This window comes from Xenopus laevis, chromosome 9_10S, assembly GCF_017654675.1.
Source record: "Xenopus laevis strain J_2021 chromosome 9_10S, Xenopus_laevis_v10.1, whole genome shotgun sequence".
In the NCBI taxonomy this organism is placed as follows: Eukaryota; Metazoa; Chordata; class Amphibia; order Anura; family Pipidae; genus Xenopus; species Xenopus laevis.
Window position 1 is genome coordinate 24771668 of NC_054388.1, and position 18013 is coordinate 24789680.

The 18013-nt window shown below is 39.1% G+C and overlaps 1 protein-coding gene across 5 annotated transcripts in view; it reads left to right on the forward strand.

The window, feature by feature from the left end:
- Window positions 1-841: 841 nt before the first annotated feature.
- The window catches only part of usp36.S (ubiquitin specific peptidase 36 S homeolog), a 146655-nt gene continuing 129483 nt past the window's right edge, over window positions 842-18013 (forward strand). For 3 of the 5 annotated variants that reach the window (XM_018238342.2, XM_018238345.2, XM_018238346.2), the window contains exons 1-5: window positions 842-990; window positions 2476-2569; window positions 6378-6633; window positions 13625-13843; window positions 13945-14055. In XM_018238342.2, the coding sequence (XP_018093831.1) occupies window positions 6384-6633; window positions 13625-13843; window positions 13945-14055 (580 nt within the window). In that variant the 5' untranslated portion in view covers window positions 842-990; window positions 2476-2569; window positions 6378-6383. Of the gene's footprint in view, window positions 1016-1185; window positions 1205-2475; window positions 2570-6377; window positions 6634-13624; window positions 13844-13944; window positions 14056-18013 lie in introns of those variants that run through there. The other 2 variants (XM_018238343.2, XM_018238344.2) reach the window with 2 other exon arrangements.

The following is an 18013-nucleotide window of genomic DNA, read 5'->3' on the forward strand; positions in this document are numbered from 1 at the left end:
TGTAAAATACACTAAATCCTAGTTGCTGACATTATCCTATAAGAACCATGATATACTAAATAGAGTGAAAGGGAGAGTATACCTTTAAAATAAATGAGCTAAATCATACCCACAAGTCCTTCCAAACACTAAAAATAAATGGGATGTATTTTACATGCACTATATTGTCTAGTGTCTATTCATTTTCCAACTAGATAATTTTTCCATTAGCAACTTGGAACTACTGTAGCTATGTCTGACTGAATTGTCTAGTTTCTATTACTGTACCTTTGCCCACTAGGATTTAGCCCAACTATAGTGAAAGATCTATTTCCTAATCTGTAAAGTAGCTTTGTTCCATTAGCAACTTGGAACTAGCTATGTCTGACTGAATTGTCTAGTTTCTATTACTGTACCTTTTCCCACTAGGATTTAGCCCAACCACACTGAAAGATCTATTTCCTAATCTGGAAAGATCCTCTGTACCATTAGCAACTTGGATCTAGACGCAACCTTAAGGGCACACACCATACAGAGACCACATCTAGCAACAGCAAATGCCCCCGGTTGATGTAACAGCAGATCCATTTTGCACATATACAGATGTATTCCACCAATATGTCTGCCCCAAGAAATGATAGTGCCACAATACTCACTTATAAAAAGAGCTTGTGACACTGACGGCGTTCAATGACGCGTTCTTTTCCATGCATCCACGAGTACCCACTAAGCTGGGCTTACGTGCATTCTCTTTATATACCTTGAAGAAGGCGCCGAATAGGCGCTAAATGTCCTAAAAGAATTTGAAGAATGCGCCAGCTAAGGCGCCGTGTCACGTGTTGTTAGAGACGTCCCCGGGCTTAGCGTCACGTGTTCAGCTTAGCGTCACGTGTTCGTGACGTCACCCGAGGCCGCAACTTGGAACTAGCAGCATGGTGTAAAATTCCGGAAATACGCACATATAGTGCCGGAAATTGATATTTGGCACGAGTGTGGAGTAGAAACTCTTTCGTGAGTAGAATGTGGTGTTATTAATGTGCGGCTTTCTTAAATCAAATTACTTTGTATTTAGCAATTACAGCACTGTGAATTAAAATGTATAGTTTTTAATTATGTGTAAGGGACTTCTGTAGAAATAATTCACTGTGTAAAATGCGTAGAAAGAACATATATACCAACCTGGTAAGGGAATGCAACTCAAAGCAGTTGTTTGGCTTCAGAATTGGTAGGTAACCTACCAGGTACCCTAGGCCTTCTTGAAAAACACAATTGTGTTTTCTCTGCTTTTTCCTCATCCATTATTGTTGCAATTTATAAACTGTTAAATACAGTAACTACTGTACTTTGATACTTTATCAGCCATAGGTCTCTGACAGGGCCAAAACTTCACATCTGGTTGTTGCGTCATTGCTCACTTGCACATCAGCAGGTTTTGTGAAAATCTCAATGCAGCTGTAGAAAACTTTATTTGGAGCAAGATTTATTTAAAGATGATATGTTATGTTACCTTTGCAAAGTCCTACCAAAGAGTTAACACTTTGTAACTAAAGCACTTTCCCAAATACTTGTATTAAGCAGAAATTGTTAATTTTTATTTATTATGAAAGACGGCACTTAGGCTAATCACTGCTGTGGCTGATTCATATTCCGAGTTGAAATCTGCTGCTTGGGCCTGGCCGATAAAAATGATGGTTGATGCCAATGTTATTAATAGGAAAAAAACGACAAGAATATAGGAAGGCTGGTAACCTTAGCTTACACATTTGTTCCAGGTTTATGGCAAGGAAGAAGACTGATGTCAGCGTCGAAGCCTGTGTAGGGGCTGATTTCAGCCTGAGGAAAAATGCGGGCCATTTCTGGCAATTAGCCTTGCCCTTACTTCTCCCTCTGGAGAAGGGTGTCAACTAGCAACTCTTGTGGAAGGAAAGCACTGTCTTTCTTCCCTGCTGCGCATGCTCAGACCCTACCACAGTGCCCAGCAACCAATAAGGTTTAAGGGCCATTAACTTTTAGTATTTTATAGAATGGCCAATTCTAAGGTCTTCATTGTTTTTTTTAATTAATTTTGTAATTTGGACCCTAGCAACCAAATTGAAGAAACTGCAAACTGGAGAGCTGCAGAATAAAAAGTTAAATAACTCAAAAACCACAAATAATAAAAAAAATAACATTGCAAATTTTCTCAGAATATCACTCTCTACGTTATACTAAATGTCAATTCAAAGGTGAGCAACCCCTTTAATGCTGTAGAATTGAATGAATGTGGTCCAGTTAGGAACCTTAGGAGTACTATGTCTAGGTCTCTAGAGAGACCCATGGCACTAGTGTAGATCAGTAAGAGATCATAACACAGTGGCATATGTAGATGTATTGGCATTCCCCAGCATATTATACAGTGACATTGCACATGTGTCGGTGCTTAAATATTTGAATTGAACTTGGAGGTGTTTGTTATTTTATAAATGTGTTTTTTAGTTTAACCACTCCTTTCTTTAGGATTCAGGAGAGCTGGTAGACATAGCTGATAAATTGGCCACACTTGAGGGACTAAAAGTAACTGTTGGATAACTAAGAAAACACACCAAAAAAGGTATGTTCAAACAATGATTTTTTGAGTTTTAAATGTATAATTACATTTTCTGTGTAATTTTAAATTTGTTTGTGTAGTTATGGTGTGTGGGTACTGTCAATCTTTATTATTTACTAAAATATAGAATTAATGCATCAACTGAGCCTGAGCTTACTAAAATGTTCTTAGGCTCATCTGCGTTTTACTTTTGTCAGCAAGCACCTCATTGTGGGAACTCTAGGCCTGTGGTGCAAAAGGAAATTTGGAAATTTCATTTGGCACATGTGTCAATACTGTTTCTATCAGACTATTGCCTCACTGAGGCAACTTTGGGCGACTATTGAAAACGCATCGCCGCGTGTGCATTAGCGCAGGCGATTTTGCGCTGTAGCCTATGGGGAAAAGACGCTGGCGATAAGTCGCCAGGCGACAAAATCTCTCCGAATCTCCTCATCTGGCCTTACCCTAATTGAGGACAGACACACCAACTTCTGTGTGAACAGTAACTTGGTTGCTTTATAGAACTCAGCATAACATGTCTGCAACAGGAACTTTTTCATAGAGCGCATACACACAGGGTTACAGGTCAAACATGACATCACATTGATGCTAAGCAACAATATACCCTCCCTGCATGCACTTGAACAATCATCAGTTGTTTTCCCAACACCCATTCCCTGATCTTGAGAGTCCCACAAAAGGTGATATGTGACATTTCCCAAATCCTTCAAAGTTTGCCTTTAGTCTTTGAACAATGTCATCACTGTCCCCTTCTTGCTCATAAGACTAGTACATCATCCACATAGATCAATACATATATCCATCTGTTGGTTTCTTTCTTACTGTAAAGACATGGATCTGCCTTGATTCTGGAAAATCCTACATGTAAAAGGACTTGATTTAGTTTCTCATTCCAGGCTCTGGCAGCTTGTTTAAGTCCATTTAGGCCCTTCTGAAGCTTGCATAACAAATCTATGGTTTCTGGATTCACAAAACCATGTGGTTGTTCCATGTATAGGTCTTCATAAATTTCAATATAAAGAAATGCAGTTTTTCACATATATGTGTCTTACTTGCATACCTTTGCTGGCTGCCATGCATAAGAGTGTTCTCACAGTTGTATGTTTCACTAATGGAGCAAAAGTTTCATCATCTTCCTGACCAATTTTTTTGTGAGTACCCTTTGGCAACTAATCTAGCCTTGTAATGCTCAACTTCTCCATTTGCATTGTATTTCACAAATATCCACTTGCAACCTATTGCTTTGCGACCCTGAGGTAACTGAGTCAAAGTCCATGTTTCATTCATCTGGGAGCTGGTATCCCTTTTGTGGTGTGGGTTGACCTTCGCAGTTCAGTTTCCTCTGTGACATTTGGTTGTTGAGGTGTACTTTGTGAATTTTCCATCATGTGCTTCATAGAGTCACCTGTTTTGGCAAGTGGTTCTACCCCTCCTGTTACAGACACTGTTGTTGTCTCTTCAGAGGATTCAGGTACATGGTTTTTGATAAGGAAGACTCGTCAAAATATGAAAAGTGGCTTACTGTCACTTTGCAGGTTTTAGGATTTAGAACTCTGTAAGCTTTACTTTGCTGACTATATCCAACAAAATACACCTTCTGTAGCTCTGTCTCCCAGTTTGTGGCATTTTTCACTTGGAATGTGCACATATGCCTTGCAACCAAATGTTCTCAAGTGATTTACACTAAGTTTCTTACCATTCCACAGCTCGTAAGGGGTAGCTGCTATAGATTTTGTTGGTAGATGGTTTTGTAGGTATGTTGCTGTGGTTATTGCTTCTCCCCAGAATTTGTTTGGGAGGTTTGCATCAATTAGCACACACCTTGTCATCTCTACAAGTGTGTGATTCTTTCTTTCTGCTACACCGTTCTGTTCTGGAGCATATGGAGCACTTGTTTGATGTTGAATTCCTTGTTCCTTTAGATATGCTTTAGCTTCAATGCTTGTGTACTCCCCTCCATTGTGAGATCTTAAATGTCACAGGATTGTGCTGAAATATATCTGCTATATACTCCTTGGGTTTATCCAGTGTTTCACTTTTGCGCTTCATTAGATATACTTTTGTATATCTGGAGTAATCATCTATGAAAGTCACAAAATACTTGTTTCCAGCTGGGGACTGTGTTCTCATTGGTCCACATACATCACTGTGGATCAACTCTAAGGGTTGATTTGCCCTGCTCTGACTTGTTTTAGGTAGTGGTAACCTTATTGCCTTTGCTTTGATACAGCAGATGCATTTTATGATTGTATTGCATGGTGAGATATCCATATCAGAAGTCATATTTTGTTTAACAGTTCATGTATTGCATCTGGATGTCTGTGTCCCAGACATCTGTGCCATGTATGAATGCATTTCTGATGAGGCGATTGGCAATTTTAGCCTTGTTTTCTCCACATTTGAGCTCATACAGGTGTCTGTCTGCTGTTCCCTCAGCTATAATTTCTGAACCATTCTGAATTTGTGCATACTTTGCCTTTAAAATGAACAGAGCACCCTGCATTTGTCAAACATTTCACTGATAGGAGGCTCCCCTCTAATTCAGGAACATATAGTACATCCTTCACACGTATATTATGTTTTTGTCCTGTGCTTCTGACACAGTTCACATAGCCATGACCAATTCCTTTCATAGTGCTGCTGTTCCCATTTGCAAGGAACACTTCTCTTTTGTATCACCGTCTATTTGATCAAATAAATGGTTATCACTTGTCATGTGACTCGTTGCTCCTGAGTCAATACACCAGTTTGATGAGCAGTTATCTTGAGTAAGCTTGAAACATCCACTCCACTGTGTTATCTATACTATCTGGAGTTTTATGTGCAACACCCTTTGAAATTTATTTTGGTGTCTTTGCCACTGCATGTTTGTTCATTTTTCCATATTAAGCAGTCTTTCTTTAAATGGCCTGGCTTTTTACAGCTAAAACACATTCTGCTCTGTGCGTCTCCGTTTGCAATTTATCAGCTTTAAGAGCTTTTTCTGATGCTATAGTTTCTTTCACAGCTCTGTTTTCCTTTTTGCGATTATATTCATCAATTAACTTGCCTTTGACATATTCTAGAGTTATTTCTGACTCTGGTCTGACTTCAATGGCATTTATCAGAGGGCTATATGATTCAGGCAGGCTGCATAGAAGGAGAGCTGCTAAATTGCTGTCTTTAATTTCCTCTCCAATTCCTCTGAGCTGTTCTGCAATTTCTTTAAATGTTCCTGCATTTCCTGCTTTTTCTGCAGTCTCATGCTGTATAGCTTATACAGCAGGTACAGTTTTTTTCATAGAGAGCATACACAGGAAGAGTAAGCAGAAAATCTCACAGGGTTACAGGTTATCAAATCTCACAGTGGTCAAGTAGTAAAAATATAATCAATCACTAAAGGATGAAGCATGAATTGATACTGTGAGTTTCTTTTCTTTCGGTCCAAAAGATAGCATACGTTATTCTCTTTTATAGTTCTTTTCTGGAAAAAAAATCCCAGCCTTCCCATCTTGGTTGTCATTCTCCCCTAGTAAAGGTAATGTTCACCTTTTCATTGTACAGGTATGGCATAATTTACCATTCAAGTTTATTCAAATTGAAAAACCTAAAATTCACAAATTTGAATTTTGATAAATAGGTAATTTAGTGTTACCCTCTGCAAGTGAGTTTTGCCTGTATGAAGGAGACATATTGCAAATGTACACCCAAATATAGACCGTCTGATCAATGGCACAAGAACACAAATGCAGAAACAGATTGTTTGCCATACTGAGTTAGGAATAGTAAGGCTAGGTTTGTCTGACTTTCTTTCCTTTCTTTTTTAAAGTGCACAATGCCCATTGTGGAGAAACTGAAGGATGCACTGAAGAATGCTAAAAATGACACTGAAGATCCAGAGCTGGGGAAGTTGCTGGCCTCTTCTGCAAAGAAAATCCTTCTCCAGAGAATTGTGTTTCATCCAGCCAGCAGTAATTTGTGCTACCAGCTGAAGGCACTGAAGAGCAAATATGTATTTTTGAGCCCACAATCCCAGATAGCCATTTATAATGGAAAAACTGATGGGATTCCAACCCTACACCAGTGTAAGAATTTAATGTTTCATTTTTCAATTGCAAAAACATTTAATCTGAATTATGTATTATTGGCTTATCTGTTGTGTGCTATGTAACCTGTGCATTTTCTCATTTTTTTGCCTGCTTCAATGGCTGCCCACATGGCTACAAAGCAGCTTATTTATATAAACTATAGTAGTCTTTCTGAAGTAAACACACAGCTTTTACCAGTGCATGCTAACCGTAGCACCAGCTCTTTACTTAGCAGCTCTCCAGTTTGCAGTTTCAGCAGTCTGATTGCTAGGGTCCAAATTACCCTAGCAACCATGCATTGATTTGAATAAGAGACAGTCTGAATAGAAAGACAAGTAACAAAAAGTAGCAATAACAATGCAGATATATTTTACAGAGCATTTGTTTTTTTAGATTGGGTCAGTGACCCTCATTTAAAAGCTTAAAAGGGATATAATTCAAAAACTATCAAAAAAATGAAGACGGATTGAAAAGTTGGTTATCCATTCTATGAACTGCCCCTTAATATACAATCCAAAATTAAAGTATTGCTCTTGGAAACAGAATTGCTTCTGCCAGATCATCCTTCATAGAAGCTCTTAAATATGATTTTTGATTATTTTCAGTGTGTTTTGTTCCTCCATGAAGACCAGAATTATCAGGCCTTCAGTTTTGAGCATCCACATACCAAATTTTATAAAGTAACTATATAAAATGATTGCTTGGTAATAACAGGAGAAGCATATGGTGCTTCTCCTGTTATTACCAAGCAATCATTTTATATAGTTACTTTATAAAATTTGGTATGTGGATGCTCAAAACTGAAGGCCTGATAATTCTGATCATAGACCGCTTGTCTTAGAGGTCACATACAGAAGATCGAATAAAACCCATGCTCACTTTCTGACAGACCGTGGAAGGTTCTTGGACGATCCCACTACAAATCCCCCTTTTTGGGGGGCACCTATGTGCTTAAACAGGAAGCCTTAAAATGACAATGATACTTGGCCAGCACATTGTACACACACTGAGGTACATTTAGTGAATGCTATGATTAGCGAGACTGGCCAGACAGAAGTGAGCTATTAATACAACTACCCTATTAAAGTGGACCTGTCACCCAGACACACAAATCTGTATAATAAAAGTCCTTTTCAAATTAAACATGAAATCCAATTTCTATTTTTTATTAAAGCTTTCATAGCTGTTGTAAACGCATTTAAAAATCTCAGCTGTCAATCAAATATTGTCTGCCCCTCCTCTATCCCTTAGGCATAGAGGCGGGGCAGACAATTACTTTCACTTTCCATTGAGCACTTCCTAGATGTCACTGCTCTCCACGCATTCCCCCTCTCTCTTCACCATTTAATTGTGTAGCTAGGGCATGGGGATGGACATCAGGTCCCCCATTCTGGTGCACAAACAAGATTCTGAGATGATGCAAGGCTTGCCTTAATAACAGTGTCCACAAAATGGCTTATGCCTGCTTGCTATAATTATGAATTCCCAGACTGAAGGAAACAAGATTCAAATAATTTATATAGTGTAATAAAAGTTCATTTTACTTGAGTAACATGATAAAATAGGATTTTTAATAATTTTGTTGGGTGACGGGTCCCCTTTAAATAGGCCCCCTTGAATGGAAATTTGCACTACCCAGAACCACCAAGTAGCAAAGGAAATGAGCTGACTGCATTAAAGGAACAGTTCAGTGTAAAAATAAAAACTGGGTAAATAGGCTGTGCAAAATAAAACATGTTTCTGATATAGTTAGCCAAAAATGTAATGTATAAAGGCTGGAGTGACTGGATGTGTAACAATAGCCAGAACACTACTTCCTGCTTTGCAGCTCTATTGGTTTCCACTGATTGGTTACTGCCTGGTAACCTATCAGAAACTTGGGGGGGGGCACATGGGTCATAACGGTTTGCTCTTTGCTATGGATCAATTGCAAACTCACTGAACAGTTGTGTCCCATGCGGCCCCCCCTTCAAGTTGCTGTCTCACTCGGTGTTAGAGAGCTGCAATGCAGGGAGCTGTGTTCTGGCTATTATGCTACATATCCAGTCACTCCAGCCTTTATACATTACATTTTTGGCTAACTACATTAGAAACATGTTTTATTTTGCACAACCTATTTACCCAGTTTTATTTTTACACTGAACGGTTCCTTTAAAAGGACAGTATAAGCCTTTACTTAAATATGAACACAATAAATAGGGCTTGTGTTGATATTGCATTCTGCCCATAATTTTATAAAATCCATATTTTATTAATTGTTTACATTTTTTTTGGATCAGTGCCTACTCAGTGGACTGGTAATTAGTTTCATCAGTTCTTTTGAATTTCTTTTTGTGGTTCAGGAAATTCAAAAGCGTAACTGGCATAATTTTAGTTTAGTGTCAGAAATAACAGATATATTTCTTAATTATAACAACTGGCAAAAAGTAATGTTCAGTACATGCCGCATTGTCCCTGTTGACCTTATTCCACCTCTGTATTAGACTTTACCAACTTTCCTACTTTGTAACAAAAATCCACTGTAGCCGCATAGGAGAGACCCCACAAGTCCATACATCCTGTACAATTATGCTGGTACAGTATCATCTGATCCTATTGATCATTGGATATAGCTAGGGAAGGATCAGCAGATGTATATTTCTCTTATATACTTAATTTCTTTATTTTATTTTAGCTGTGTCTTACACAGGCATACAAGAAATGTTTTAATATTCAAAAACAGTTTTTTCAGGTTGTCATAAAATAACCAGACAGACACCTGTGGTCACTCAGGTATCCCAACCAAACCTCGTTTTTTCCCCAGTAACATATGGACAAAAATCCATATACCTAAGGCATACAGGAGGGGGCAGACAATATTTGATTGACAGCTGAGATTTTTAAATGAGCTATGAATGCTTTAATAAAAAATAGAAATTGGATTTCATGTTTAATTTGAAAAGGACTATTCTACAGCTTTTTGTGTCGGGTGACAGATCCACTTTAAGAGATGTACTGAAACAAAAATAATATACAACTTCTGCCTTTACAAAAAATTCCAAGGAGTCCAAGGGGCATGGTTATGATTGCGACCTGAGCAGTCGCAACCTTCCAGGGCTCCACTCCTGCCGACTCCTGTAAGCAATATTAAGCACTTACCCAGACACAAAAACACCCACAGGTGATAGGCAAGTGTTCCGGAATATGACCGGAGGAGGAAGACCGAGTAGACTGCTCTCCAAATGTAAAGAATCTCCTCCACAGACAGTTACGCCACACGTGGCTACAAAATCCAAGATGGCCGCCAGCACAAAAACTTCTCCCCGGGCCTCCTCAAAGACAGACAGAGACTCTGAAAGAGGAGACTACGCCAACATACTCTGGCCACGCAATACTCATTAGCCGGTTCAAAAAATTACTGCAAATGGAATTGACCGCGGTAGCAACAAGGATCAAGAGCCACGTGACGCAAGGTTATGAGACCTGGGAAATAGAACAGAGGCAGTGGAAGATAAGGTTGATGAAATATTAAACAAAGTCAACACGCACGGCCAACTCATCACCAACCTGTAAAAACAACTAACAGACCTGCAAGGCCGCATGGAAGACACAGAAAACAGGTCATGCCGGAACAATATCAGAATACGGGGCCTCCAAGACATGATTCAGGATCTACACTCCGAGATTCCACAACTGTTGTCAGAACTCATGCCATATATGCAGCCGGACCAACTAATTCTGGATAGGGTCCACCGAGCTCTAGGACCCAGAATGCAAGGAGCCCCTCCGAAAGACATTATAGCCAGAGTACACTATTTTAAATCCAAGGAGGCAATCGTGATCTGGATTACAAAGGCCACAAGTACTCTATCTATACGGACCTGGCATCCACAACCATACAACGCAGAAAGCTGATGAAACCAGTCACGACCATACTGATCTCCCATCGGATCAGATACAGATGGGGATATCCTTTCAAACTATCTTTTTCCTTCCAAAACCAACAGCACTCAATCTCTACTCCGCAGGCAAGGCTTACACCTACTGTCTCGACTCAAATTGACCGACACCACCCACCTCCACAAAACCTCCGTCTCCACCAAAGAGCAACAGTGACCGCTCCATCTCACCCCTATGGCAAAAAAGCCCAAAAAACTGTGGCTGACAGACACCAACTCTGGGTAACTGTTACTACAGTTAATCAAGGGGGTTGTCGGTTGGAATTCCCCCCCCCCTCACACACACACACACACACACGTCCTATACAGTCGATAGTTGTACCTTACTAGTATTTGATACATCACAAAATTTCCATAATGGTTAAAATGCAACCTGTTACTGTTTACTGTTCAATTTTTTTTCGATGATGTAATGAATAACTGTCAAATAAGTGCAGGGGTTACAATGACAGCAAAACAATACCAACAGCTTTGTAAACAGAGAGAGATATGGTGCTGTTATGTGTGACACATAATGTAGAGGGGGTTAAACTTCAGACACTATAATCAGCTGGCAGCTGACATTGTGTTCTTTCATGAGATACATTTTTCTAGATCCTCAGCACCTATGCTTATCGTAATGTCTATCTAGCATCTTCCCTTAAAAAATGAAAGCCTAAATATATTTTATAAAACCTGTTTCACTCTACTCAAGGACCATAGTAGAGCTCCAACGTTGCTGGGAGGAGACTTAAATGAATTGATCAACCCTCATTTAGGGAGACAGCCAAAAACAATACAACAGGCTAAAACTAAAAGAACACATGGCCCCCATTACTTTGCTGAGTAGAAAAGTATACCTATTTAGACACCTGGAGAGAGTGCTACCCTCAACAAAAAGATTTTACATACTTTTCAGCTCCACACAACTCCTTTTCCAGGATAGACATGATCCTAATACAGCAACACTTAGCCCCACTGATAGTACACTCTAAAATATGCCCCGCTCCTGTTCTGACCACTCGCTTGTAATAGTACAACTGTCCAACTTATTCAACAAACCAAACTCTTAGAGGTGGTGAATAGATGACTACATGTTATCAGACCCACAAATAACAAACAACATAGAACAAGAACTAAAACAATATTTTAAGACCAACAACATCCCTAGTCACTAGTCCTACCTTATGGTCTGCCCATAAAGCATGAATTCTCCGGCATATTCATGCAAACTAAAGCAAGATTAAAGAAAGCAAAAACAGAAAAACAGCTTAACTAAACAATTACAGAGTAAGGAGGAACTTAAATTACCCCCAGGGACCTCTCCCTTAAAATACAAATAGACCATTTGAGAACCCAAATAAATTTACTATTAACAGGGAAAAAATTTTAGAGAATGGGTAAAACATTTGTAGACAGCAAACAAAGCAGACACCAAGTTACCATGATATCATCAACCAACGGACTATGCTCTCCTCATAAACCGGTAGCAATCTTTGAGGCAAACAATGATTTTCCCCTGGTGCAAAAAAAGGCACATTCCAATGGTGGACAGATAATAACTTGCACTCCATATATTCAATGACTAAAAATGGACAACTCCGATTATGGCAACAGCTTCAAGAAAAATTATATCCCACAATGAGAAATCCTATAATATCACCAAATAAGATTATATGAGTACCCTATGAAAGGAGAAAAGTTTTCAAACCCAACAATATATGAAAGTGTGTATACAAGATTTCCCTCAACAAAGGACTACCTCAATGTTATACGACCAGCTAAATCACTCGACCCCATTGAAGAAGCTGAGATATGTATTAGTATGGGAAAAAGACCTAGAAATTTGTATGGAGGAAGACCAATGGTCTGACATTAAGGACACAATACACTGCTCTTTTAACATATCAATACAAGAAACATCTCAAAAAAATATTACATCAGTGGTACCTAGTCCCTACCCGACTGGCAAAATGGTACCTATCAAGACCTCCACTATGCTTCAGAAATTGTGGCCAACAAGGCAGCTTCTTGCATATGTGGTGGGAATGCCATAAAGCCATCCGATTCTGGATCCGCGTCTACACATTAATAACAGATGTCACTGGAAAAACATCTCAGGAAATTGAGAACACACATTTTCTCAGTCTCAAAACAGGTCATAGCATCTTCTTGGATTTTCAAATGGTAAAAACCAAAATGGATAACATGCTAGTCCTAGAAAAGATGACCAGTTTGAAAACAAGACTCTCAAATACTTTTATAAAGTCTAGACACCATGGAGGACCTACAGAAATGTGTCACCTAGCTGATAAGTCACTGTTAATTATTTTCTCACTCAAAGCAGAAGGAAGAACATTGGAAAGGAGAAACCACATCATGTACTCCACGTAACCACCTCTTACCCACTATGATGCCAACCCCAAACTTGATAAAAGGTATAAACACAAAAATGACAGTATTCACGAAAGCTGGTTTATTGTTATTTGTTATATGGTTCAGGAAAACAATTGTACATTTCTGCAAGCTGGGAATTGTCCAGAGCTTGCAGTCACAGGACCATGTCTGAATATATAACTTTTTTTTTACTAATAAAGAATAAATATTAAAAAAAAAATAGGGGGCCAAGACTAGAGCAAAGTTATAATGGGAGTTTAGGTGATTGCTCATTCTCAGAACTTCATCATTTCTTTATTGGGTATCTGGCTTGATAGCTATAAATGTTTTTGTATTTATAAATCAGCATGTGTAAGCACAGTGGTTAGTATTGGTGTTTTGTAACATTGGGGTATATCTCATAGTTTGTATGCTCTCACACCACATACATCTGTAATTACCTTCTAAACTTTGTGTTTGTGCATGGTAGGAACGTTTAGTTTGTAAACGTGACTAGGGCAGGAACTGGTATAAAAAATAAAGTCTCTAATGAGCTGCTTAAGAAGAGCTTTATAAATAAAGCATAATAACGTTCTAAATGTAGCACTAGGATAAATAAAATATGAATTAAATAATGACAGAAGATGCTTTTGTCTTCTGGATCACTTTACTACCTTCTGCCCTAATCTTTGCAGGTGTCAGTGTCTCATCTGGACGGTCAGATGGTGTTCCTGTTCCTCAAAAAATTCTGTTTCCAGCTGACAAATTGTCCATGAAATGGGATCGAATCTCCAGGGTTGGGGCAGGGCTTCAAAATCTAGGCAATACTTGCTTCCTCAATGCAACCGTTCAGTGTCTCACATACACTCCTCCACTTGCTAACTACTTGTTGTCTAAGGAGCACACCAGCAACTGTAAGCATTTATTGTAAATATCTAGATAAGTAAGCTAAAACCAATATTTTTATGGGGCTGTGTATTCATACTTAAACATGTTTATAACTTTCTACTTGTAGGTCAGCAAAGTGGTTTCTGTATGCTTTGCATTATGCAAAATCATCTGATTCAAGTGTTTGCTAACAGTGGAAATAATGTAAAGCCAGTTTCTTTCATTCGTGAGCTGAAAAGTAAGTATGCATTTGCTATACACAGACTAATGGGTTTGTGGAAGTTTTCTTAATGCTTCAATTTTTATTGAAAATGTAGATGTATATTGTTGCATTTTGAAAGGGGTCTCACTACAGTGAAACCTCAATTTTACATCTGATTTTAAGTTTTCCTTCATTTTGCTTCTATGCATTAGACATCAAACTGAAGACCCCTGACATTCATATTTTGGATCTTTTATTTTAGTTCCTAATGATGCTGTATGGTTCAATATTAGCAAAGTTGAGCTTCTAGGTTAGCTAGATAAAACTATACTCATTTGGTATTGACCTGCCCGCATAAGAGACATAGAGCTTTCCAAATGAATTTTTTTGTGCAAATTATATTTTTTATATGTTTCTCTATATTTCAATTAAAAATCATGTTTCTGTTTTCATTTTAGTAGGTATTTATGGTACTTTATCTTGTTACAAAATTGAAATTACAAAACAATTCAACCAGATTTAGAATTCTTAAATTACCCCGAATAAAACATTAGGTGTAAGCTTTCTTATCTGGAATGCTTGGGATCTGGGGTTTTCCAGATAGGTATAAGGATCAAAATCATGGAAGGATACCATATGTCTGCAACAATTAATTAAACATTAAAGGGGTTATTCATCTTCCAAATACTTTTTTCAGTTGAGGTGTTTTCAGGAGGGGGTTATACTTTCACTGTACAAAGCACTGGTAAGGCCCCATCTACATTATGCTGTACAATTTTTGGATTCCAGCGCTCAAACAGGACATTATTGTATGAGAAGGGCAACTAAGCTGGTAAAAGTTATGGAAAGTCTTGGCTATGAAGAAAGACATGCTCATGCTGGAAAAGAGGCGCGTAAGTTAACATGTGATAACTATTGTAAGCTGCAGGATCAACAACAGACACTTTTCTTCTTTTTAAGGCATTTTATTTACACACAGGGGTGACCATTTCAGTATATAAAACAAATCATAAAAATAAATCCTGCCCACTGTGTGCTTTCTTCACACATGAAGAGTTCCCTTACTAAACTGGGCAACTTAGGCAAACACATAAGTAGGGGTCACCCCTGTACTCACAAATCTCCTGGAGAATTGCACAGCCTCCTGGCTTTTCTCTGTCTTACTTGGTCTTGTCTCTCTCTCTGCACCTCGCAATTGGCACCCCCAGCCCTTCTGGGAGTTCCTCACACAGGCAGGTATTCTTCCTGCTCTGAGAGACTTCCTAACAGGCTCACTAAAACGAAATACCTTTCCACAGGACAGCCATCATGTGGAAGATGAGCACCAATCCGTGAGCTCGACTACTGGATTGGAGGACCTGGCTTGTCTGTTCTTTCCAGAATACTCCAGCTTCCAGGACCTGGCCACCAAAGCCTTTAAACAGAGAACATATTCTCTGTCTACCAACACCCATCCTGGTGCCTACATCTCCCACTATGGAGATCCTAAAGGGAAAACACACCTTTTCTCACATTGTTTTGGTCACTCTACCACATATCCCCCCCCCCCTCTGCTTCAGCCTGTAGGGGTGAGCACAACAAGCCATCCCATAGCTTTCTTGCTCTATGGACTTGATCATCATGGGGGTTTTCTGACCTTTTGAGAGAACTTTTTTACTCCCCATTACCTTATCAGCACTTCCAGTCTGGCTTATGAGACCAAATCGCATTGTTGGAATCGCTACACCTTGGGATACCTGTCCTAAGGGGTAAATTTTTCCTACTTAGTGACCTCCACAGCAAGTTAGTCTCCTTTCGTTAACATCATTGGCATCACATTTAACATGTATCTTGTCCAACACCACTGGATCTGAAACCTGCAAAGAAAAATTGTTAGACAGCAAAACATTACAATTAAGAGTCTCTAAACTGTTTCTTTGCAGTATGTTTGGTATGTACAGTGGTGTGAAAAACTATTTGCCCCCTTCCTGATTTCTTATTCTTTTGCATGTTTGTCACACTTAAATGTTTCTGCTCATCAAAAACCGTTAACTAGTCAAAGATAACATAATTGAACACAAAATGCAGTTTTTAAATGAAGGTTTTACGTTATTAAGGGAGAAAAAAAACTCCAAATCTACATGGGCCTTTGTGAAAAAGTGATTGCCCCCCTTGTTAAAAAATAACTTAACTGTGGTTTATCACACCTGAGTTCAATTTCAAAGGTTATAAAGCCATTTCTAAAGCTTTGGGACTCCAGCGAACCACAGTGAGAGCCATTATCCACAAATGGCAAAAACATGGAACAGTGGTGAACCTTCCCAGGAGTGGCCGGCCGACCAAAATTACCCCAAGAGCGCAGAGACAACTCATCCGAGAGGCCACAAAAGACCCCAGGACAACATCTAAATAACTGCAGGCCTCACTTTCCTCAATTAAGGTCAGTGTTCACGACTCCACCATAAGAAAGAGACTGGGCAAAAACGGCCTGCATGGCAGATTTCCAAGGCGCAAACCACTTTTAAGCAAAAAGAACATTAAGGCTCGTCTCAATTTTGCTAAAAAAACATCTCAATGATTGCCAAGACTTTTGGGAAAATACCTTGTGGACCGACTAGACAAAAGTTGAACTTTTTGGAAGGTGCGCGTCCCGTTACATCTGGCGTAAACGTAACACAGCATTTCAGAAAAAGAACATCATACCAACAGTAAAATATGGTGGTGGTAGTGTGATGGTCTGGGGTTGGTTTGTTGCTTCAGGACCTGGAAGACTTGCTGTGATAGATGGAACCATGAATTCTACTGTCTACCAAAAAATCCTGAAGGAGAATGTCCGGCCATCTGTTCGTCAACTCAAGCTGAAGCGATCTTGGGTGCTGCAGCAGGACAATGACCCAAAACACACCAGCAAATCCACCTCTGAATGGCTGAAGAAAAACAAAATGAAGACTTTGGAGTGGCCTAGTCAAAGTCCTGACCTGAATCCTATTGAGATGTTGTGGCATGACCTTAAAAAGGCAGTTCATGCTAGAAAACCCTCAAATAAAGCTGAATTACAACAATTCTGCAAAGATGAGTGGGCCAAAATTCCTCCAGAGCGCTGTAAAAGACTCGTTGCAAGTTATCGCAAACGCTTGATTGCAGTTATTGCTGCTAAGGGTGGCCCAACCAGTTATTAGGTTCAGGGGGCAATTACTTTTTCACACAGGTTTGGATTTCTTTTCTCCCTAAATAATAAAAACCCTCATTTAAAAACTGCATTTTGTGTTTACTTGTGTTATCTTTGACTAATAGTTAAATGTGTTTGATGATCAGAAACATTTTGTGTGACAAACATGCAAAAGAATAAGAAATCAGGAAGGGGGCAAATAGTTTTTCACACCACTGTATTTCAATGTTCTTGTGATAGTTCTTTGTCATTCCATCTGGATCTTTAACCTCAGAAAGTTAGTTTCACCACTTAGACTGGAAACCACTTGCCTTTCTGGGTCACAACATAGAAAACCTTCCTCTGAGGTCTCTGAAGCATCTCTGGTCTGTCCAACTGCTCTAGTACAATGCTCATCATAATCCACAGGAGTATTGACCAACGCCACATGACCAAAAGAACTTTCTGTCCCAAAGACTTTCATTGGATAGGAGTACCCAGTATCAGCCTTTATCTCCAACAAGGCCTGTGTGCCTTGAATTACATCTTTTAATTTGTCCTTGAGCAAATGCTCCTTTAGCAACTGAATCTCTGCATCCTTCTTACTGAGATTAAGTTGTATAGACTTCCTCTCTTGGAGAATTGTTGCATTGTGTTGTTCTTCCTGGAACACCTGATCCTGTAGCATGCAAAATCTTTGCTGCAGAATATCTATCTTAGCTTTAAACCCAAAGTTCTGATCCTTCAGAAACTTACTCTCAGCTTCAGAAACTTACTCTTATTACTTACTCATATTAGTTGAGCCTGAAGCTGCTCAATAGCTTTAGCCTGTTCCTGTATGCAATGCTCCAGATACTCTTTCTGGGC